Raw genomic sequence first — 24,435 nt, 5'->3', positions numbered from 1 at the left:
CCGAGTTCAATCCAACAATAAAACCAGAATCAGCAGCTGGTTTTAACCTCATCTATCACCTACCAACATCCCAACCAGTAGCAGCCTCATCAGGCAGAACGGTTTATGCATGAACAGCCAATTTTTGACTTTGTTTTTAATTCTGTAGAGCTGGTACGCGAAGTTAGGGTGTATTCAGACAGGTACAATCAAATAAAGGTGCAACTAATGCTGGTTATCGCCTGTGTTTTTGGAATAAATGCATAATTCTAGTCAGTAACCTGTTAATAGTAAACAAAAACTGTGCAAATGCAATAAAGCACTACGATCTACACAGCCCATCTATAAATCAATCAATAAATTCATCAAACTTCATCTGTGTCGCACCTTTTACACAGCTGAGTGCTGTTCAAAGTGCTTCACAGATGACTGATGACCACAAAGTAAAACATAAAGCAATGATGAAAAGATTAAAAATACAAAATGTGAAAATGAAACCATAAAAATTAGATAAAATTTGATTTTAAAAAACAAAGCATAAAAATTTAAACTTTTCACATTAAACTTTATTCTACTTAATGAAATGTTTTTTTCTTCTTTGTATTTTAATCTAGAATTACTTAAACACTGAACTGAATTAAAGAATTTAATAGAATAAAAACAATAAAATGAATGAAAATATTGAAAGAAGAAATATCTAAAAACCATATTAAATAAGAAATGAGGCTGAAGAGGAAGGTTTTAATTTGACATTTGAAGATTTCTCAGGTCCTCTCTCAGACTGTTTCAGCAACAACAGCTCTTTTGAGAAAAATTAACTCTACTAGGTGACGCACATAACATCGTTTTATTGTGTTCATTATCTAAAAGAGAAAATTTTCATTTTTTTTTCAGTCATCTGTGGATGTGAGTTCCAGATCTCTAACAATCGTCAAAGTACGAACTGAGACAAACCAATAAAAAGCCTCAAATAACCCGTGTTTTTTGTTTATCGCACTTTTTGAACATCACATGACAGAAGTTGCAGCCAACCAGACCACACTCATCACCCAACCTGAGCAAAACAACCATCAAATAAGTAAAAATGACAACAAAAACTTTTTTAGAATACATTTTCAAGCTCTCAATGGTAATTAAAGCCCTCTGCATGCTAATCTTGTTCATTTTCAATGAAAAAAATATAATCTCATCTTGAACCTGAAGAGACAAGATGTTTTTTTTGGTTGATAAACCAGTTTAAAAAGGAATGGAGTTAGCAGAGTGTGACCATTACAAATTACAAGTGTTTATCACTTTGAGTGGATTGCACAAGCTGCATTAGAATAAGGTTTGCTGATGTACTGCAGCAACTAAGCACAATAAGTTAGTTTAAAGTGAAAGTAGAAGACATTGCAGTGAAGAGTTCAGTGTCATATATTAAGGTTGTTAAGGTTCTACATTAAGTTTATACACTGCTTGCACTGCATATAGGTGCAACATTTTTACGACTTATTTTAATGCTGACAAATACATTTTAAACTTTAAATACGTAAATGGTCACTTACATATATACAGGAATACAAGTGCAAATAAATGTTTTGTTCTTTTTCATCAGGACAATCTGTGACTTAAAGTTAGTCAGTTCTTGTTTGGTTATATTGTAAGCAGTGGTAAATGTTAGTCGCATTTCTGACTCTTCACTGCTTTGGTTTGTCACTGCCTGGCGCTGAAATTCACTTTCAAATTCAGAATGTTGATGCTTTGATAGCAAAAGCCCTGTTTGTAGCCATGCATTGGCTGCAATAAATGCATAATGTTGGCAGTTTCATCAATCTTAGCACTTCCACAGGCTAAAAAATTACTTGTGGTGGCTGGTGATGTGGATGCAGTTTAGACTGCAACTATTTTCTGAAGATACAATTGACAAATGTCCTATAAAAGCCTCCCATGCAACAGTAGATGTTGCTAGCTGGCTGTGCACAGGGAAGCCTCTAGTCTCCATCAATTACTGCAGCACAGCAGCTCAAAAATTTGTTTGAAATGAGTGGAACTGGTGCTCTGTTGTCAGATTTAGCTTTAGTTGAGATCAAGTGACACACAGACGAACCTACAAAATGTTTGGAGCACCTATGCGACCAATGAAACTGTTTCGCCACACAAATATATAATTTTTTGGCCATTAGAGCCGGGTTTCATTTGCCTAAAAAAATAAGAATTTTATTGTCAAGCACAGTGTCCTATATGACTGATTCTGCAGTTTAATCACTGTCTGAAAACCACAAACTATAGCTCCAACTCACTTCATTTGCAGAGCTATTCTAAGCTATGGATGTGATAAAACCTAAACATATTAGTGGCCAGAGTAATACCACTACTTAGTCCATATAGTGAAGTTTTGCCCAGGTCAGCACAACAGAAAGCATTGGCGACCTGACACAGGAGGATCCTGCTAACAACAGGCAAACACCAGACTACATCCACACATGCAGAGCAGCAGGACTTGAAATGTCAACAGCAGGGTTTAGAAATACTTAAGATCAGCTGGAACTAAACACACTGTTTTCTGTAACCCAAAGAACCCACAGCTCTTTTCCGTCTGGATAATAAACTCTGAGTTTATAAATCAACCCAGGGTTGTAAAATAAAATCTTGATCAACAAACACTGTTTTGCAAACATGCAGAAGAAATAAGCAAATAAGGCGAGTTAATCATTAATGTAGCAAGCAAATCCAACGATGCAGAAACATTAGAGGCTATAAATTTAAGCAGCAGGCACTCATGAGCTGCTTAGACCCTGAACTGACTTCCTGTTTTTCAGCATTAGTGGCAACTAGTTCATAATTCCTGGCATATTTTACTTTATTATTTAAATCAGTTTTACATTTCCATTTTAAGTGCCAAGAATATGGGCTGATAAACACACACTTAATATTAATGCTAACCCTTTGAACCCCAAAGCAGCATTTTAAAGTAATTTAATTTAAAAATTAATAAAAAGAAATAAAAACCATGGCAAAAAAAAATAACCAAAATATGAGCTTAATACTGTAAAACTTCATTTCTACATGTTTCAATTACAAAATTGAAAAAAAAACCCAAAACATTTACATTAACCAGATTCTGTAGGAGACAAAAAATTCTGCCCTCCTCGGCAAAACCAAAGAACCAAGAATGACTCAACTGTGAGCAACAGTCAGGTTACAAAATGTTCAGAATTTTGGGCTGAACTGCAGGCTGTGTTTACACAGAGCAGAGAGGAGATGAGTATGTAAACTATTTATAAAGAGTAAGAGGAAAATAAAAATGACTGGATTAATAAAATAAATCCAGCATGGCTCAAAAACAGTAAACAGCAGTGCAAGTTGTTGGAAGATACATTCATCATGGTGAAACAACTTTCTACAGCTGATGTTCTGTAGAGGCTGTAAAAATTTAAATTTCTATAGTATGCAGAGTCTCTATGTTTTTCCAGTATTTGGAACATCTGCAGACATTCAGAGAAATGCTATACATAATGATTCAAAGTTTGTATTTAAATTATGATAGTTCAACAAATTTGTGTTATTTTACAAGTCTCCTTTAAGAATTTGCAAAAAAAAAAAAAAAAGCAACAGTTTGCTCAAACCCAGTTCTGTCAAAAACAAAAAAATCTACACTCCTCGCGGCAACTATGAAGCCATGACTGACTCACCAGTGATCAATATTAATGTGCCAAAAAAAACATCAGTGTCAGGGAACACGCACTGAAGATATGTTCAGCATTTTGGAGTAGGTTTCTAGAATTGATGTGTTGCACATTGTGGGAAAATACTGCGTTTGTAGCTGTTATTAAAATGCAAATACAAAAACATCTACAGTTTGTGAAGCCCACATCTAGCATTGGAAACAACTGTGGAAACTTGGAAAAACCTTGTATGTGTCAAATCTAAGTTTTTAAATCGTTGCAAAAATAAAGAGTTGAACCAATTTCACTTAAATTCTTTCTTTTACCATGATTTATGGTAGTATAACTGTGTCATACTGCAGTGAAAAAAACAGCAACAGCAAAAAACAAACAAAAAAAAAAAAACAAAAACACCTACAAAACTGTTGCTTGGGGTTCAGTGGGTTAACAGAAACTCTTGGCCATCTGTGGCTTTAATTAATACATTTTTATTGCGACTGTAGTGATTCTGCTACGGAAAAACCACAGATAAGCTATCATGCAAAGCAAACTGATGTGAAAGGAAACAAACGAGGTTAATAATCCATAAACTGCCTGCTGTTTCCGATCTGCAAGACTTTATCTACCTGTTCAATGTATATTTAACCACATCTGTGTTTGTCTACTAATCATATCTCTATGGAGCCCTGCTGCGTCCATCTCAAGCTCTGTAGCCATTCTCATTTGTTCCATTTTCTTGTCTTTGTCCCGTTTCTAAGACATGCCTACAAAGCTAATCGTCCAATGGGCTGGTTAGTTGGTAGGTCAGGTGACCAGGAAGAGGAACAACAACATACCTGGGCAATGTTCAGAGTCTACAGAGTGCATGGCAGAGAGACAGACGAACACGACACACAACCAGAGGACAAAAAGAGAGAGAGAAGGAAGAGAAACAAAGAAAGAAAGAAAGAAAGGAAGAAACAGAGAGAAAGTGGTGACTAAGGAGCTAGGATAGTTCGCTAGTCTGTTCAGCTCATGTAGCATCAGCTCAGCCGGGTAAAACACACAAACCGGATCATTTGTTCGAGGAAAAAAATCCATATCAGTGTTGGAAAATGTTTGGACTCAGTGATAAGCTGGACTGAGCTGAAGCTGCATGAACCCAACAGGGCAAACTGACACCAGTGCATTATGGGTCAAGCTCACAGCGCTGCTTTACACATGGTCTTATTATACAGCTGTGTTACAGAGGATTACAAGGGAGAAGACGGGTGAAATTAGGGGAGGATGGCAAAGAATAAAAGGTAAAATTAATACAAAAAAGAACCAACTAAGAGAGAGAAATGGAAAGAAAAAAGGAGCTAAAGGAGGGGAAATGAAAATAAAGGAGGGATGGCAAACAGAAAAAGGGGGCAGGTGGCAGGAAAAGCAGAAGAACAAGAAGAAGAAGAGGATGTTGCTTTACCTGTTTGTTGAGTCCTAACATGTTGCACACCATCTCTCTGGAGTACGGTTGTTCCAGTACATAACGCAGCAAACCGGTCTGAGGCTCAAACAGGTCCTACGTACAAAAACATACTTTATTAACACTTTTTCTGCATTTATAAATGTGTTTTTAGCCTGTAGGTATATTTATTACCTTATCAAAAGGCAGCATTCCTCTCAGAGGGAAGCGGAGAGTTGTGGGATCTAATTTCCAGGAGTTACAGATTGCTCCGCTGTTATTCACAACTGGTAACAGACTGCAGCGACCTGTGGACACACAATCACACAAAATCTGGATAAACATACATACTACAAGAAAATCCAGTGATGCAAAAACATTATTGGGTGTAAATTCAAGCAGTAGACACTGATGAGCTTCTTGGACCCTGAATAAACTTCTTGTTATGAGCAAAAGTGTTAACAAGTCAGTAACCACAACATATTTTCACTCTATTTATTAAATTTGCTCATTTTATGATGATTGTATAATTCTAAGAAGTGACGAATTATATTTTTGGGGCCAAGAACACTAAGTAATATACAGAAACTGAATTTTAACTCTCTGAACACCAATCTGGTGGCAGTCTAACCACAGCATGCAGCCTAAACCACGGAATTTACAATTATAGATGAGCAGCATGAACAAACCTGAAATTTTCAATTTGCTTGAATTAAATTACAACATTATTAATTAGTGCTGATTGCATTGTTTCAAACTGAGATTTCAGGCATTGTGCAAATGTGTTTTATGGTAGTGCTCATGCTCGACTTCAAACGATGTGTCTCAGGAAGGAAGGACCAGACTTTTCTGAGGACTTTGGGTTTTGTAAATTTGCAGACCTTTTACATGCACAAAAAAGTACCTCTATAACACACTAAAGGAAAAGAGGTAGCAAAAAGCAGAATATTGGTTCTTTAAAGCTTCAGTAAAGCATTAAAATTAGAGAACCAGATGGTCAAAAACAGGAATCCCTGGGTACAACAAAACTTTCTGTGATTTGAATACCATATATTATAAACTTCCAGTGTGGGTGTTTGTATGTTTCTCTTACCACAGATCGAGTTGATTCTGGCTGTCGGTCTGAAACTGTCCACGAAGTCGGATATCATACTGCCTAGAAGCTACAACCGAAGGAGACACATAGAGACAATAACGAATCGACAAAAGACATAGTAAGAGGAAAAGACACTCAGATAAACAGAAAAAACACATCTTACCCAGTGTGACAGTTGTCCCTCTGGATACAACTTTCTGATTTCTGTAACAGCAAAGTAAGCTGGCAGGAGGCAGGCGTTTCTATCCAGGATATATTCTACCACCTGGAACGAGAGAAAACACAGAAAAGCATCCAAATAAAGCCTCAAGATTAAGGTTAAATATCCATTTTTTTGTGTGTAAGGCAGGAAGACGATACCTCTCTAGCAGCCAGAAGCTGCTGGACGATGGCTGAGCTGACGGTGGTGGGAATGGTTTGAATTTTATCCAGAACAGTTTTCAAAAGGTCACGGACGCCCTGAAACACAGTATAACCAAAGAAGACTTCCGTGTTAACAACAGTCTCTTTATAAAGCTTAAAATGCAGATGACAAATCCACAAAAGGTTCTGATGCCTGGAAAGGGCAATGAGAAAGTATGAATTATTGGTATTTTGAGGTTACACTTGAACTGGACTTTGAATGGACTAATAGAGACGCAAAATGAACACAAACAAATTCAAAACCAATGCTAGAGACAACAACAAAAGGACACAAAATTGCTCAAAACAAGCACCAAGAACCACAGTGACAAAGACACACAAAAAATGGATTCAAATGCTTTAAACATGCTGCTAACACTAGATTTTTGATATATGTTGGTCATTTTGGAATTCATTTACACTAATAAGTTTGCAGGTAGAGTGTCTCAGATCATTGGATTAATCTACAGGTAACATGCCGATCGATTGGTTAAAGAGTAGCTACGATTTCAGTCCATCAACATTTTCTTTGGTTCACTACAGCCCTTGTGGTAACGATGCCAAAAAAGCAAGAAAGTGCAGATTACTATACAAAATGTCATTGTAAAGTTTGTCATCTTTGAGCTTGTGTTATCATTGTTTCAGCTGTATGTGTGAGAACTATGTGTCTGACACCTTGTAGTCGACGCCTCCGATGATCTTGTGGATCAGTTTGAACGTTAAAGCCCACAGCTGAGTCCTCTCCCACTCCAAACTATCGGAGCTGATCAGAGCAACGCACACCATCCTGAAAACAGACACATTTATTAGATGCATGATAAATACACTACGCTGCCTAAAGTACTGGCTTTACACGCACATGAACTTTAATGACATCACATTCTTAATCCGTGGGTTTAATATGGAGTTGCCCCACCCTTTGCAGCTATAACAGCTTCAACTCTTCTGAGAAGGCTGTCCACAAGGTTTAGGAGTATCTCTATGGGTATTTTTGGCCATTCTTCCAGAAGTGCATTTGTAATGTCAGGATACCGATGTTGGACTAGAAGGCCTGGCTCTCAGTCTCCGCTCTAAATCATCCCAAAGGTGTTCTATCAGATTGAGGTCAGGTCTCTGTGCAGGCCAGTCAAGTTCATCCACACCAAACTCACTCAGCCATGTCTTTACTGACCTTCCTTTGTGCACAGTCATGTTGCAACAGAAAGGGGTCAAACTGTTCCCACAAAGTTGGGAGCATGGAATTGTCCAAACTGTCTTGGTATGCTGAAGCATTAAGAGTTCTTTTCACTGGAACCAAAGGGCCAAGCCCAGCCCCTGAGAAACAACCCCACACCATAATCCCCTCTCTACCAAATTTTACACTTGGCACAATGCAGTCTGACAAGTATCGTTCTCCTGGCAACCACCAAACCCAGACTCGTCCACCAGATTGCCAGACAGAGAAGCGTGATTCATCACTCCAGAGAACATGTCTCCACTGCTCTAGAGTCCAGAGGTGGCGTGTTTTATACCACTTGCCCTTGGTGATGTAAGGCTCGGATGCAACTGCTCGGCCATAGAAACCCACTCCATGAAGCTCTCTACACAGTGTTCTTGAGCTAATCTGAAGACCCCACAAAGTTTGGAGGTCTGTGGCTGTTGACTCTGCAGAAAGTTGGCAATTTCTGCACACTGTGTGCCTCAGCATCTGCTGGCCCCTCTCTGTAATTTTTACGTGGCCCACCACTTTGTGGCTGAGTTGCTGTTGTTCCATATTGCTTCCACGTCATCATAACAACACTAACAGTTGACAGTGGAATATTTAGCATTAGGGGAATTTCAGTGGACTTACTGCACTGGTGCCTACCTATCATGGTAACACACTTGAATTCACTGAACTCCTGAGAGCGACCCATTCTTTCACAAATGTTTGTAGAAGCAGTCTGCATGCCTTGGTGGTTGATTTTACCCACCTGTGGACATGGAAGTGATTGGAACACCTGAATTCAATTATTTGAAGGGGTGTCAACTTTTTTCAATGTAGTGTAATTATCACAGATGGTGTACCAATACTTCAATTAATGGACACATCATAACCCATAAATATCCTTCATCCAGTTTTACCTGGGCGGTAACAGACTGGTCTCCACAGCCATCGCCAGACAGTCGTACAGGAAGGAGATTCTTTTAGGGCTGTGCTGACTGTGAATGAAGCGAACCACCCACTGCACACACTGTTCATGAGACTCCTGCAGAAAGACATCCAAGTGATTAAAAAAAATACAGCACACATTGATCAGTATATGTGAGCAGCATGTGTGAGTAGAAACCTGAGGTAAAGTTCCCCAGTATTGTCTGAAGGCTCCGAGGCAGCTGATCAGTTTAGTCCTCTCATCCTCTGGAGTGTCCATAAACATCCTAAAAACCCAACACAAATCATATTTTAGGCTGTGCAATTTATAGTTTTACAGGTAAAGAAAAAACTAACACAATTTTCAAATTTATAATAACACAAAGATGAATTTAGAGTCATCTTACCCAGCAAAGGCCTCTTCTATCATCTCAGTTTTCTAAGAAAGTAAGGAGAGAAATAAGAACATGAAAATGTTAGAATTTATCACCTTTGTCGGATTTCATTTTAAAGCTTTTAACTGTTTTTGATCACAGTAGCTCAAAACATAATCATTTCCACTTAATGTTGGCAAAGATTAGAGCGTCTTGCTCAAAGACACCTCAGGAGGATGAATCAATGTCTCTTTGTGAGTCAGTGCAATCTACTGTCTTGCAGATTTAAAAATTTATGTGGGGGAATCATAAGTTCTGTATTTTGTGTTCATTGCTTCTTTTTACGGTCAGCTGACAGAAACGGTAAAGGTGTAGTTCATCAACACGTTTTACCTCTGGTACAATCAAAAGTTTCAAATGGTTTCCTGCACACAGTCTCACTTGCAAAAATACGTGAATTCACAATATTATGGTGCTGGACCATCATCAGGAAAATGGTTTGGTGTAAAGAGGAGCCATCTCAAAGAGGAAATGGTTGCAATTCCACAACCAATAACATTGCCTGTGCACATTGGAAAGCCATGGATCCTAAAATGAACTGAAACACAGTTTTCAATATATTACAGAAAATTTGAAAAGTAAAGCACTCTGCATAGTAACAATTATAAACATACCCCCCCAAAATTATTATTTTACTATAAAGTGGATGCTTAAAACTACATTCCCAAAGACATTTATATTTACACTATTTTGAAGGTTATTTTTGTAGATTAACCTACATGTCCTATCTGAGAAAGACATTGAAAGACTACTGAATGCTTTTAATTTCTAGGGGACATAACTACTGTAATGCTCATTTACAATCATTAAACAAACTTCAGATGATCCAAAATGTAGCCGCACATCATTTTAACAAAACTAAATATAGAGAACACATTACGCTTTCAAGGCTCTTTGTTGGCTCCACATTCTTTTGAGAATTTAAGATTTTCTTTTGGTTTTTTGTAAGTTTCTTAAAGGACTAGCTTCTGACTGTTAATCCGGTCTCTTAAATGTTCCTCAGAGTAGCACTAAGGCATATGGAGATGCTGCACTTAGCATCATCTGCCTTCAAACAATTGATTAGTAGATGGTTTCTCACAAAACCTTAAATCTTTTCTTTTTCAACTGTGTTCTTGCCCTTTTTATGTAGTTTTGTGCAATTTACGTGCAATTTACTGATATCAGAGTTATTTACTATTTGTGTTATGGAGTTTTGTATTTCATTGTCTTGTCGCTATTTTTTCACTATTTTATTGATGTAAAGCACTTTGAGTTGCACTTTCTGCATTAACTTTGCCATTCAAATAAAGTTATTAATGTATTATCATTACTATTATTAATATTATTTTGTATTCACTATGAGACACGCTGTGAAGGAAATTGTGCAAGCATTCACTTTAAAATTTAGAACTTGAATTCACGTATTAATTTCAACATAAACAATAACATCAATAGTATTTGCAATAACACTCTTAATAATATGCGCAATATAAGTTTTAGTATCATTATAATATGCAATATATCATTATGATTATGTGTAATAGTGTATTACTTCAGCATCAGGCCAGCACAATTCCTCACTTTTCTATTCTAATTTTTTAATTCATATTTACTCTGGATTTCTTGTCATGGTTTTGCATTTTTTTAGCAGTATCTGGCTCAACAATTTTCTTCGATATGAATAAAGTTGCACCTTATTTCACCTCATAGCAGAAACTGAGTAACATTATAGACAACTGTGAGTCAGAGATGAAAAAGGGACATTCTCAAAGTTAGCCTTTTCAGTATATTTAGAAAGTAAAAGGTGCTATCTGGTGAGGTATTTAGAATTACTAACTGGCACCCCAAAAAACCCAGGTTAAATGAATGAGTGTGAGCAGAAAAGGCTAACGGTGTCTGAGATGCTAATTGATGTTAGCTGCACCGTAAATGATTAAATAAAGATAAAAGTTACCACAACATCTTCAAAGATGCTCTGCAGCTGCGTCTCCATCGAAAGCGCCATTTGTGCAACAAACGATGTCAGTTTTTAGCCAAACATCACACAAACAACCGAGGGTAAGAGCGCACACATCACGGCTAAATGCTAACACAAACCGGAAGTCAAGCGCCCGAAGACGCGCAACAGTAAAAACAATCCGGAGACAAAACAGAGACACCAGCTGAAAGGTTCCGCATTATTTTGTTGCGAGTATCGGTGAATTTATGCCTCTTAAGGTTACTATAATGTATTATAATGTATGATATATGAATTTCACACAAATGTATAGCACTGCTTACAGTTGGTGGCTTTATAAATATAAATTTAAATTAAAAATCGTCAGTATGTGGCAAAATAAAATGAATGAGGCAGAACGTGTCCACCAGATGTGCACAGAGGAGTGTGTTGAAACTATTACTGTGGTTTTATTGTTGCTGTTTCAGTGGTAAAAGCAAATACTGACTGTGGAAAACACCTTAAATTACTCAGTGCATTTAATAGTTACAGTTTACCAGAACTTGGGAATTTTTAAAACCAATGCCAAGTGCAGCTGCACTCAGGATTACTACACAATAATAATAAAATTATTATTATTATGATGATGATGATGATGATGATGATGATGATGATGATGATGATGATGATGATAATAATAATAATAATAATAATAATAATAATAATAATAATAATAAACTGTATTAGTTACCTGCTTTACAATAAAGACAAAAACACGTTGCAAAACACAATAAAACATTTGTGTGTGTGTGTGTGTGTGTGTGTGTGTGTGTGCGTGCGTGCGTGCGTGTGTGTGTGTAACTAGGTATATACACTTTTCACATACTCTTTTTGTTGCTGTAAACATAGTTGTAAACTGAACACACACCGCAGGGTTTTTTACTGCTTCAAAGGACATTCACGAGCACGCGCTCACCTGACCAGGTGTGATGTGAACAAACAGGTCAGGTCACATTCCTTCCTCAAACACGGAAATCTGTGCGTCGCGCATTCTTCTGTGACTTTGACCGTAAAAACCGGTCAGGTTTTTCCAGCTGACTGTCACAGATGTCAGCTCCTCCGTTTCGCCGTTTCTTTCTGCGGACATGTGGCTGTTAGATTTTAGTTTGTAGACATCTGCGGACATTTGAGCTGCACAGGTGAGCTGGACAGGTGAGCTGGACAAGTGGACTGGACAGGTGGACTGGACAGGTGGACTGGACAGGTGGGCTGTCGGCGGCAGGTGGAGGAGCTGAAGATGAGATGTGGAAGGTGGTGGTTTTTCTGAACCTGTGGATTCTGCACTGCACAGGTAAGAACAACAATGATATCTTACATTCTAATTAATTCTCTTTTTGTTGAATTTCCTACAAGTAACAGCTAAATTAAGCACAAATAACAGTTTCAATGGGCTGGTTGGGCTGTTTTACTGTAAAATAACGAGCAAATGTATTAAATCTCACTGTGGAGCAGATCAGATTGGATATTTATTGCATTAAAACCATGGAAGATTACTTTTATCCAGTCACTTTTACTTACAGATGAAGTAAACTCTTATAATCCAACATAATTTACTCACTGCAATCTGCACTGGAACCATTATGCAAATATACAACCAACTGAATAATGTATTTTAATCTCATGCAGGCTGGATGTAGCTGTTTGCAGGACACAACAATAGAAAAATATCTATATTTAGTAAACATAACAAAATAGCAGCTCTGCCTTGTAATTTGTCTGTCATTTGTGTGTAAACTGACCTGCAGGATGAATCGATTATTTGTTAAATACTGAAGTAGTCGACATCTGTCTTGATTAGCTTTCATTTATTTTTAAGAAAATCTGTCTAAATTTACCAATTGCAGCTTTTTAAATGTGAATTTTTCATGATCCTTTCCCTCCTTTATGACAGTAAACTGAATATCTTTGGACAAAACAAGACATTTGCAGACATTTGTCACCATTTTATGACATTTTATAGGACCAAAAAAGTAATAGAGATTATTCAACAATAATTAGCTGCCTCAGTGTGTAGATTTAATGAAAATTATTAAACTGTGGTACTTTCAGTCAAGTTGAAACTCAGTTTAAAGGTTCAAGTTGAAAGTTATGTAACCTTACACATACTTTTATCAATAAAAACACCGTTTAATGTCCTCTGCTTGGTTCTTCTTTCCATTTTGGAGAACCTCATTACTTCTCTGCTGATTCTTTGGTCAAATGTTTTTACTAGAAACTCAAAATATCAAAGGAAGTTTCTTCTTCTGCGCAGTGGGACAAAGTTTAGTCAGTTACAGCCTTCAGGTCGGACCATTAAAGATATTGCAGCTGTAAATGCAAGAGGAAGTTAAAAAGTCACTCAGGAACCCTGTGAGACTGAAAGGAGGGAAAACACCTGCAACTACAGAAACTGTTGGACTTCATTCTCAGTCTGAACATTTCATTGTCTTTCTTTCTCCTCAGTCTCCTCCTCTCCTCCGAGTCCCGTCAATGTGAGCTTCTCCTCGCTGAATCTCAGGAATGTTCTGCACTGGTTCCCAGCAGACGGAACACCGGATCATACTCACTTTAATGTGGAATACGCCATGTAAGGGAAGCTTTGAGGGTTTAAACTCATGCAAAAATCACCAAAATGTCAAATTATTCTAAATTCTGACAACTTCTAGTAATCAGATTACTTCTAAATTGAACAGCAGGGTGGTTTTTCTGATGTCAAATATAATACTACTAGTTTAGATTTGCTACATGAGAAATACAGGCCCCACTGTAGAACTCAATGCAACAAAAGTTTCAGTTGTTTAACTTTTTCAGTATTTCATAAGGAAGTCCATCTTTTTTTTTCCCTAATGACAGATAATGTTATGGTCGGACAATTTTCAGTCATTTTGGATCATTTTTAACTCGTTTTGGACAAATTTCGAGTAATTTTGTAAGAATTTGGAGTTATTTTAAACATTTTTATGCCATTTTAAATGAGTTAAGTGAATATAGACAATTTGTGGTCATTGTGGACCATTTTAGACTCATATTGGACACATTTTAAGTGATTACTGACAAGTTTAAAGTCATTAAAACAATTTTTAAACCATTTTGGACATGTTTTTAACTTATATTGAATCAATTTTGAGTGATTTTCTATAAGTTTTGAGTTCTTTTAAACAATTTCTATGCCATGTTGAAAATGTTTAGTCATTTGATCAGTTGATCTGCCGTCTTTGTGAAGTCAGTCAGATTTTCAGATGACAGTTCTTTTCCACGTGGAGCCACGATGAAGACACTGACACAGTCCATATGTCCAAAACTGAGAAAGTTCAATTTAGAACAATGTTTTTGCAGCTGATTGGAAATTATAGGCAAACCCAGTTTCATTTCAGTGACCACAACTGGATTTACTTTTGTTGCATTGAGTGGATTCTCAAGATTCTTTGTTTTTGATACTGTTTGCACTACAGTAGGTCTAACTTGGACGCCTGGTCTCGAGGGGAATATTGACAAAAAGCAGCAGAGAAAGGAAACAAAAAACATGTAACTGGATCCAACAGCAGCCAATATAAGCCTATACATTTCTTTCTTGAGGGGGGTTCATACACTGAGATGAGGTTAACTCCCAACACTCTCATTGTTCCAGCTAATAAAGACATCTATTTGTGTCTGCTCTGTCTTCCTCAGCTATGGCGACAGCATCAAGGGCAGCAAAGGAAGGCGGGTGAACTGGAGGGCAGTGAAGAAATGTACAGAAATCGTACGGACTTGGTGCGACCTGAGCAACGAGATGTGTGATCTAGAGCAGGGATACCATGCCAGAGTCCGAGCTGTGGGCAGGAAGTCATCTTCCAAATGGACTGTGACAAGAAGGAGATTCGATCCAAAGTTGGACAGTAAGTTAAACACAGGGAAAGACTCGACCAAAGACAAAAAGTTGAGGTGTCCCTCCTTCATCTTCAAACTCTTCCACTTCCCCTTATTTTATTCTTTAGCAAATATCCCTTAAATGAAATAAAATGGCTACAGCTTGTAAAACATTCTGAAACAGGTAATTTTTGAGTCACTTTGAAAAAAATGCTGTTTTTGAAAATTTTGGGTCATGTTAGAAAATGATTATTTTTTCATTTATTTTCATTATTTATTTAGTTTTGTATTATTTTACATAATTTCTATGCTGTTTTGAATGAGCTGAGTGAGCTGAACAATTTTAACTCATTTTTTGAGTCACATTTAAAATAATTTTGGACCATTTTCCAGACATTTTTGACAATTTTTAGCTTGTTTTTGAAATATTTTGAGTCATTTTGAACAATTTTTAACTCAGACAAATTTTGAGTCATTTTGGACTATTTTAACAAATTTTTTGAACAATTTTAGACAAATTTTTAATAATTTTAGATTTTTTTTCAGACATTTTGGCCAATTTTTAACTTGTTTTGAAAATATTTAGAATCATTTTGGGCAGATTTTGAGTCATTTAGAGGAAATCTTTAATCATTTCAGACAGATTTCGAGTCATTTTGTTTCCATAACATATTCATAATGTACATTTTTTTATTAACCCCTACAGCTAGTTTTGGCCCCCCGTTGGTTTCAGTGGAAATAGAGAATGACGGTCTTACCATCAATCTGAAGGGACCAATGAGGTATCAGCCAAACAACCAAACACCGGTGGTTTCCATGGCGACGCTTTACCCCCAGATGACCTACATCGTCTCCATCCGTAACAACCAACGCAACCAGGTGGTGAGTACACATATATCACAGTTAAGGCTTGTTGTGTGCAAAAAACATGAGCAAAACTGCAGAAACTTGAGGAAATGTTTTCATATTTAGCTTCTAAAATGTCACAAATGGACTCAGCATCCACGATAACCCCTCCTAATGCTAGTGGTTATGCCAACATATGCAAGTAATATCTGGTGGTTTGTTGATGCTGGGGACCAATACTGGCAAACAAAATAAACAACATCCACCCCATTAGCACTGAATAATCCATATGTTTGCAGCATCATTTTTCGGTGGATACTGGTCCGTTCAAGTATCAACTGCTGGACTACAACACAGAATACTGCTTCTCTGCTGAGTCTAAGTTCCTCTCCATGCCGATCCAGTGCCAGTCTTCGGCTTGGCAGTGCATAACCACACCCAAAGGTAAAACCGCCGTCTCTGTTTGACAAGTAGAAAGACATGAATGTAATTAAACATGATGCAGACGCTATAGAGAGATGCCTTGTTCGGTTTGTGTTGAGTTTGCTTTCTGTCTACACCTACACTGCAAAAAAAACAGTAATATTTCAGCAGCGGGCACACGGAAATTACTGTAAAATAACATAAAAGAACATGTCATAAAAAACCCCACAATTTTCCATAATTACAGTACAGTTTCAAGCCTTAATTGTTACTTAATGTGCTTTACTGTAGCTTTCAAATGTTTAATAAACAATGTTTATATATAAAAAATATGAAATTACAGATAATATGGTTCCTTTATTAATTTAATTTTATGTTAATTCAGTAAATCAATTTGTAATTGCAAAAACCTACTGATAGCAGTAGATTATATCAACTTACATATTAGTTTTTACATAAAACTTTAAATTAATGGATTTACATTTGAAAAAAGTAAAACTGTAATTACTAAACAAATACTTATGATTATAATTTCAATAATAAACTGCTAATTTGAGACAATTTCAAGTTTATTAAGTTTTGTTTTGTTTTTTTACATAGAACTTAACATAAAAATCTGGCATATTTGACAGATGTTTAATGCAGAAAATGTATGTCCACCTATAAAAATTAATGGATTTACAGTTAAAAACAGTAAAGCTGTAGTTATTAAACAAATACTTATGATTACAGTTATAATAATAAACAGTTAATTTCAGTTTAATAGAAGTTTTTACATGTAACTTTACATAAAATTCCAGTTTTGTGTGTGTGTGTTTACATTAGTAAATTCAGTCTGTTTTTGTAATTTTATTGGTGTTTTTACATATTTCAAAATTACAGACAAAGAATCTGGAAAATAAATCAGAAAGTTTCCATAAAATGATCACATTTTTTGCAATGTACATAGACAATGCAACGAAAAATAGAAATGTGTAAATGAAAGATCTTACTGGCGTAATATATGACAACATTTTGTGAACTCTTTTCTTCCTGCAGACCCTGTGGTTGTACAGATGCAGTGGGTGGTTGTGGGTATTGTTGTTCCATCTTTGTGCGTCTGTGTGATGGTGGTGGCCGCCTACTTTCTGTATCACTACCTGACAGGGAAAGGACAGAAGAACCCGTACATACTGGTAATACTGTCATCTCTGTACACACCCTGATAATTACAAGGCTAACCTGTATCGCTTCCTGCTTGGCTGTGAAATACTATGTAACCTGTATAGGCTGTTTAGCTACATTTAAACTTGGAGCTACACTAAGTTAGAGGCTTCATTTACAAAATAGTAGAGCAAAAGATGTAGACATAAATAATAGAAAACCGAGTTAAAGTTAGCAAGAACAATAATACTAAAAAGGCAAATTTGTAAAACAATAATAACCATTAAGAATACATAAAGCTGTTAAGATTTAACACAAGGTAGATCAGATGAAACAAGAACATGAAGCAAAATAAGATGACATTCATATGCAGTGTGAGTTTGGTAGATTGTACATCTACTGTGGAATATTAGATCTCACCTACTGGATCAATAAAATTCATGCAGCATGACTCAAAAACAGTAAACAGAGGAGCAAGTTGTTGGAAGATACATTCAGCATGGTGAGATATCTCTCTACAGCTGATGAGCAGAGTAGAGAGAAAAAGTTTGTCGAGACTGGAAACATGGAAATAGTTAATTATCTGTAGTATGTGGAGACAAAATGACTACAAAGAGACACAAAACGACCAGTAGAGCACAGAAAGCAACAAAGACAAGCCACCAAAGGGATACAAAATGACAAGAAATGAGGCAGAAAATGACAAAAACAAGACACGGTACAAAAAAAAAGAGACAAAACGGCAAGCGGCATGACTCAAAAACAGTGCACAGAGGAGGGAGTTGTTAGAGATACATTCAGCATGGTGAAACATCTTTCTACAGCTGATGAGCAGATTAGAGAGACAAAGTTTGTACAGGAAACATAGTTACATATCTGTAGTATGTGGAGCCTCCATTAGTTTTCAGTGTTGTAACACCTGTGGGCACTTTGAAAAACACTGTCGAATTCAGTTTATTTTCAAATTTTGTAAAAAGCAAATAATCAAAGTAATTCATGCTTCTGCTGTTACCATAGAGTTGCAGAACTTTATATTGCAGTGACAAAATATCAACAGGAGCAAAAAGCGCTCAGAAATTGCTTGGAGTTTAGAGGGTTAAAATCCTGTAGGGACTCACAGACTTAATCTTAATGACCAATATGTGATAAAGAAGCACTGCATGTCATCTCAGTCATGTAATCCAAATCTCAAAAAATGTCTCAAGAGCTAACGTTTAGTCTTTTCCATCTCCAGAACCCGCCTTCTTTCCACCCGCCGCCTCTCACGTTCCCTCCTGAAAATCTGAACTTCATCCTGATCAGCATCATCAAAGACGATTCGCCATCGGATGCTTGCAGCGTTGCATCAAACCCTGCATGTTCCAAACCACAGCTATGTATCACAAGTGCTGCTCCACCCTGCAGCTACTTCCCTCAGGGGTCCGAGACACCTCCACTGCCTGGAGAACCCTGGGATGATTCGTCCATCGACTACGGATTCATTAGCACGACTCCTAGAATCAACGTGGGGAGGCGTGACAAAGGCGAAGAGGGGATGAAGGAGGACGATCACCCCATTGGAAGTTACGCTCCTCAGGCAAAATCAGTTCACATATGCAGACAAATCCAGGTGGCTGAGGTGAACACACCTGTGCAGGTTCATGCATGGTCACAGGTAAATCCAATTGTACCAGAAGTCAACAGAAAGCAGGAGTTTCCAGGTTTGTTCATTAACAAAAACCAGCAAAATGACCTCTTCACTGTTCCTCTAAATCTAAATAAGGAGGTAGGAAGAGAGGAAAAGATGGATGAGGAGATGAGAGCAAGAGCAGATAGGAAAAAAGAGGTTGACAAAGATGAAAACATGCCTCTTCTCTCTGGCTATACCACCCAAAACATCCAAAACATGCCCCATTCTGATCAGTCTGCTTTGTTATCAGATGATTACGGTGTTCTGAGGCCGGCAGCAGCCCAATACGCTGAGGAAGATGATGGTTATGATGATGAGGAGGAGCAGGGAGCTATTTGTGTTAACTGGGATCCCGAGACTAGAGAACTACAGCTGCCAGAGTTTAATGGAGAAGAAGGGTTGGATAGATTAATGCTTCCATATGCAGGGAGGCAGGACAGGATGGCAGATGAGGATGAGGAGGCATTTGTGATGAAGGGCGAGTTGAAGTTGGAAAATGTGTTTGTCAGACAAGCTTCTGAGGAAGACGAGGCCCAGAGAGAGGTGGAGCAAGGCAGGGAAACCGGGTGGCAGGTGGATGATATTTTGAGCAAATGGAACTTAACGATCTCTATGGATCAGTAGATGATATTCATCAATATATTTTCTCCGAAAATATAAGAAATCAGTATGTGATAATATCAATCTTGTAGGAGCACTTAGTACTGTAGCAGGGTTACTTTTGTATCTGTGAATGTTGCTCCTTTAGTATCGTCATGATCAACAGTTTACTGATTAACTAATGCCTGTAATCAATGTACTGTAAATACATATGAAGAAATCACACTGTGATCAACTCTGAAGGAAAATATGGGTTCAGTTTAATCTTAAGAAAAACATTATTTATATTATTCTCTTGTGTTTTTCCTACCACCATCTCAGCCAAACAAAATGTACTGTTCTGGACTGCTGTGTTACACATGGTTGTCCAGAACTGGCATTAAAAAAAATGCATGGTGCGATCAAAAAGTTCCAAGACTGCGCTAATAAAAATCAAACGCTTCTCCTGATTTAAAAGCGGCAGCCATCTCTGCTGACAGTCTCCTCGTGCAGCAATACTCTGGTCCCAGTGCTCCTGCAACACTCTTCCTGGAAGTCCATCCTTCCATTTCCTTCCGTTTATCCAGAGTCAGGTCTCGGTGGGTAGCTGGCTAAGGAAGGCATTTCAGACGTCCTTCTCCACTGCAACATTTTCCAGTTCCTTCTTGGGGAGGAAGGATGGGATTTGTGACCTCATTCTTTTGGTCACTACCCAGAGCTCATGGCCACAGAAGAAGGACAGAACATAGATCAATTGGTAAATGGAGAGTTTTGCCTCAACCTTTCTGTACAACACTCTTATTATTGGTGACACTACAGCAATCCATCCAGTCCATCTGTCCACTTCATGCTTCATTGTCCAAACCAGAAACTCCAATGCAAAGGAGCTACCGGTCGTTGCTCCTTCACGCCAAAAGAAACCAGCTGATGTGGTAAGGATGCCTCCTCTGTGGCTTTCTTCTTTTGGAGACATTCACCCAGTAAACTTGAGTCCCATCTCAGACCACAAAACTGGTTTTATTTTTTCCCTTAAGTTACATTTTAAATGTTCGCAATCTGTGTTTACTTGCGTTTTCAGTCTGTGTCTGGGTAAGTTTAGGCACCCAAACCACTCAGTTAGGTTTAGAAAAGATCATGGTGCGAGATAAAATATGCAGTTTGTGTTACAAAGCTCCATTTTGTACCTTTCAACGGCGGCTACAGCACCAGAGATTTTACATGCACTGTTGTTCATAGCATATCATCATGTATTCTGTTGACTCTAGACAGTTGCTGTTTGCTTATGTTGGTCACGCATGATGCAACGTAAACAAGTCTTGGAACTTTTTGATCGTACTAATATATTTGTTTTGGACTGATTGTGAGATGATAATTTAGCACAAAAAAGCCCATTTAGGAAGCTTTACTTGAGTATTTGCTTTTAGTGTGGCCGTTTGCTTTCACGTGACCACAGTTTACTGTAGATATAACTGTACACTGCCCATCGCAGCTAGTTTTGGTTTCTCATCAGTCTGTCCAGGTGAAGCACCTAAACTGTTCTGGAACAGAGTTTGAGTCGTGTTGACAATAATTACTCATTTTATCTCTCAGTGATAACAGCAGTCATTATAATCTGTTGTAAATAGTGACGATCAGAAGTGCAGGGTCTGTACCTTTGTGTTTGTTCCTCCTGAGACTCAGCCTACTGACTGTATCCTCTGGAGGGGATTGTTTGTTCACATGCATCTCCTTTGACACTTTAACACCACTCTATGAGTCTCTGTTGTATTGTAAAGAGGACATGCTGGGCTTTCTACGTATATGTCATAAGATAGGTTGGGCTGCTGGGAACCGCTGTTTCTTTACATGCAAAAGGGTTGACGAAAGAGGAGAGAAAAGCTGTGTATTGATTTTTTAACCATGATAATCACATATGTTTATCAGAATGTCAGTATGGATATGTTTACCTCTAAAAACTTTGTTAGACCAAGACTGTCTTAATGTACTAATTAACTCCACATTGTTGTAGGTGACAGAACTGATAATTCTCCGTTAGATAGTTAAAGGAGACTGATTTTTCTGATAAAGAAAGTGATAAGGAGACTTTGAACCTGTGAGAAAGGTTTATTAGGTTCGTATACGAATCAACCAGAACTCCATTCATTCCTATGAGAGCCTCCATTATCTCCAATGTTTTCAAAACTCATCTTTTTTTTTTCTAGTCTGGAATGTGATAGTATGATGATATTTCAAGTTAGCAGCATCCTGCAACAGATTATGCGACAGCAGTTGTAAAGGCATGGGTTTGTGATCAGTAAAGCCGATACCAGTCTGTTTAAAAAATGTTTTGATCAGCTCTGATTTGATCTTTGGGACTGGATCCAGACATCTCTACTTAGAAATCAGGTCAATTTGTACCTGTAGGGTTAAAAATCGTTCCCTCCAGCCATTAGAGGTAATGTATTGTGTTCGAAAAGCATGGTTTTCACTTTAAACTCAAGATTCGTTTCAGTTACATAGACATTTAAAAGGTTTACCTTCACTTGATGGGTTCTTACAGATAGTAGAGTGTAAAAGAAATCTTTGAAAAGCCAAAGATCCATGAAAAATCTGGATCTCACACAACACACCTGTACAAATGTCCATGTTGGTGTGAAATCACCAACTTACTCTGCTAAGTTTGTGATTTGTCTGTTTCTGTCTCTTGCAAAGATTAGCCATTTTATCTGGATCCAGGTTCCTCTCACAAAACTGCCTAAAATATCGCAAAAATATAGAGGTAAAATCTTTATTTTTATTTAATTTCATCCAATGTGTCAACACAACAATGAGGAGGTGCAACTTCATACATTTGCTGAGACTGTGGTGTGATGAGGATGATTAAGACCCAACAATAGCACTTCATACTCCTTTATTCCAACATATATTCTCCATATATGTATGTTATTAATAATGAAGTGTCTGACCTGCAGTATGCATCAACTTCCTTTCAGCGAGTCAATCTGAAATCTTTACTGCGCCTTCTTTACTTTCTCGTCTGCAGTGTTGAAACCATTAATCATCACTCTGTCATCTTGTTTTTTTACATTCATGTGATGTTTGCTTGGATTTTCCTGAGCTGAGAGGCGTGAGAACTTAATTTTTATTGCGTCTATTTTAAAAGTAGCTAGACTTTATTATTTGCTACTGTGACTTCTGCATTCCAGCACCATGAACAAGTTCAAAACAATGATAAAAATGTGACGACTAAAGCAAAGTGGAAACTTTCTGTTGCACATTTATACCTTTGCTTGTTGCTTAGATGAAACCTAAATAAGTTTCATTTTACATACAAAAAAAGGAAACTAATGTACATTTGGTAATCTTGTTCCTTTTTTGTTTTTGTTGCGCATTCATCAAGTTAGAGTTATAACTCAGAATTATACGTCATAAGCACATAAAAGTGTCGCCACATGCACCTTCCTCCCTGTAAACTGGTTTCCTTTGATTATCTGAAGGTGGAATTGTGAGACAACAATTAATTTCAGATTCATGTCATGTGATGTGAGGATACATTTGGTGCAGTGCATGAAGTTAAACTCTGGGGGGGGATAAAACTTGTAGTAATTTACATTTTAACAGTTTTGCTTGTTGTACAACATAATTACTGTATATATAAAAGAAATTATTAAGTAAATGTGTTGCAGCTCGTCTTTTCTGGTGTATTTTTATGCAAACGGCAACTTATTTTGTCTTCAATTTTTTCACCACAGGTTTCTGCTCTTGCCAGCTTTTATACAGCAAACATTCAAAATACTGATATATTTAAAGAAAGTGTGCACACAATATGATTAACTTTTGCACTGCACTGTGTTATTTTTATTCCTTTCGTATACTTCTGTACAAAATGCTGTTAGAGACACCTGCTGGTCACATTACTAACATCCATCATGAAATTTGCAGTACAACTAAGAGTAAGGACACTCACTCCAAAGAATTATTAGTAAAAGTGCTACCTACTTATGAAAATACTTTCAGATTTCTAGCAAACAGATATAGTTAACCTTTGGCAACATTGCAACAAATCTGCAGGAAGGTCATATTTTCAGATGCAAGTTAGATTTGCGTGACTTCTAGCTGACTTTATGGAAAACTTCTGGGAAACACACCAAGTGATGTGCAATGCATATTAATACAATAACAGACTGTGCTGGCATCTTACTTTGTAACATGTTATTTTCAATACAGCAACAGTATTTTGAGTTATGTGAAGCAATTTAAAGATTTTTTCCCCACATTTCAGCGCCAATATTGGTCCAGAAACATTCAAGTTTGTGTGACAGAATGACACACACACCTTTTTATCAATCACCTTGGTCCACAATTTCTAATCTATTAGGATACAAATGGAAATGACCAAAAAAAAAAAAAAAAAAACCCACTACTATGATAAAAACAAACACTAACAGCTTAATGATACTCACCAATAATTGACATAATTTGCTGCTGTTTTCTAATGTCACAAGACGTTAACAGGAGCTGAAGTTTGTTGCTTCCAGTTGTTTTGGACTATTTCCTCTGAGTTTCTGAAATAATTGCAGTGGGATCCATGTGAGGGCCTATGAAGAGAGAAATCTGCACACATTTACACATAACTTCATTATTTATTTATATTTCTAAATGATCCCTGACATTGAGACAGGATGGATCAGGATCTAGCAGCTGTGGACTTCACTTCACCTCAGACAGGTGGGTCATAGTTTATCAAATGCAGGGAAATCATCCGTTGGATCGCAGCCCTGAACTTCAAAATGTCACCATTTTATCATAAAAATAAAACTGAGCTGATAATGATTTGGATAGTTTGATTACATGGTGATGTTTTTTGGATCTTGGTCTGAGAACATAATTTGTGTTCCTGAC

At 37.3% G+C, this 24,435-nt stretch overlaps 2 protein-coding genes across 3 annotated transcripts in view; one reads left to right on the top strand and one right to left on the bottom strand.

The window, feature by feature from the left end:
* Positions 1–11,179, bottom strand: part of med23 (mediator complex subunit 23) — a 32,830-nt gene extending 21,651 nt beyond the window's left edge. Inside the window, exons 1-11 of one of the 2 annotated variants that reach the window (XM_035955086.2) lie at positions 11,025–11,094; positions 9,062–9,093; positions 8,854–8,941; positions 8,648–8,772; positions 7,220–7,331; positions 6,503–6,601; positions 6,306–6,407; positions 6,140–6,209; positions 5,242–5,354; positions 5,068–5,163; positions 4,460–4,477 (exon numbers count right to left, since the gene is read on the bottom strand). In XM_035955086.2, the coding sequence (XP_035810979.1) occupies positions 4,460–4,477; positions 5,068–5,163; positions 5,242–5,354; positions 6,140–6,209; positions 6,306–6,407; positions 6,503–6,601; positions 7,220–7,331; positions 8,648–8,772; positions 8,854–8,941; positions 9,062–9,093; positions 11,025–11,075 (906 nt within the window). In that variant the 5' untranslated portion in view covers positions 11,076–11,094. Of the gene's footprint in view, positions 1–4,459; positions 4,478–5,067; positions 5,164–5,241; positions 5,355–6,139; positions 6,210–6,305; positions 6,408–6,502; positions 6,602–7,219; positions 7,332–8,647; positions 8,773–8,853; positions 8,942–9,061; positions 9,094–11,024 lie in introns of both variants that reach the window. The other variant, XM_023285034.3, reaches the window with a different exon arrangement.
* An 868-nt stretch (positions 11,180–12,047) lies between these two features.
* il20ra (interleukin 20 receptor, alpha) lies at positions 12,048–23,209 on the top strand. The gene is made up of 7 exons (XM_023284995.3): positions 12,048–12,357; positions 13,509–13,632; positions 14,715–14,923; positions 15,601–15,776; positions 16,040–16,184; positions 17,202–17,338; positions 18,541–23,209. The coding sequence occupies exons 1-7, from the start codon at positions 12,309–12,311 to the stop codon at positions 19,597–19,599; spliced, it is 1,899 nt and encodes a 632-aa protein (XP_023140763.1). The 5' UTR covers positions 12,048–12,308; the 3' UTR covers positions 19,600–23,209.
* The last annotated feature ends 1,226 nt before the right edge of the window (positions 23,210–24,435 follow it).

The sequence above is a fragment of the Amphiprion ocellaris genome, chromosome 12 (genome assembly GCF_022539595.1).
Source record: "Amphiprion ocellaris isolate individual 3 ecotype Okinawa chromosome 12, ASM2253959v1, whole genome shotgun sequence".
Lineage (NCBI taxonomy): Eukaryota > Metazoa > Chordata > Actinopteri > Pomacentridae > Amphiprion > Amphiprion ocellaris.
The sequence above is the reverse complement of the archived record's forward strand: the minus strand, read 5'-3'. Positions and strand labels throughout refer to the sequence as shown.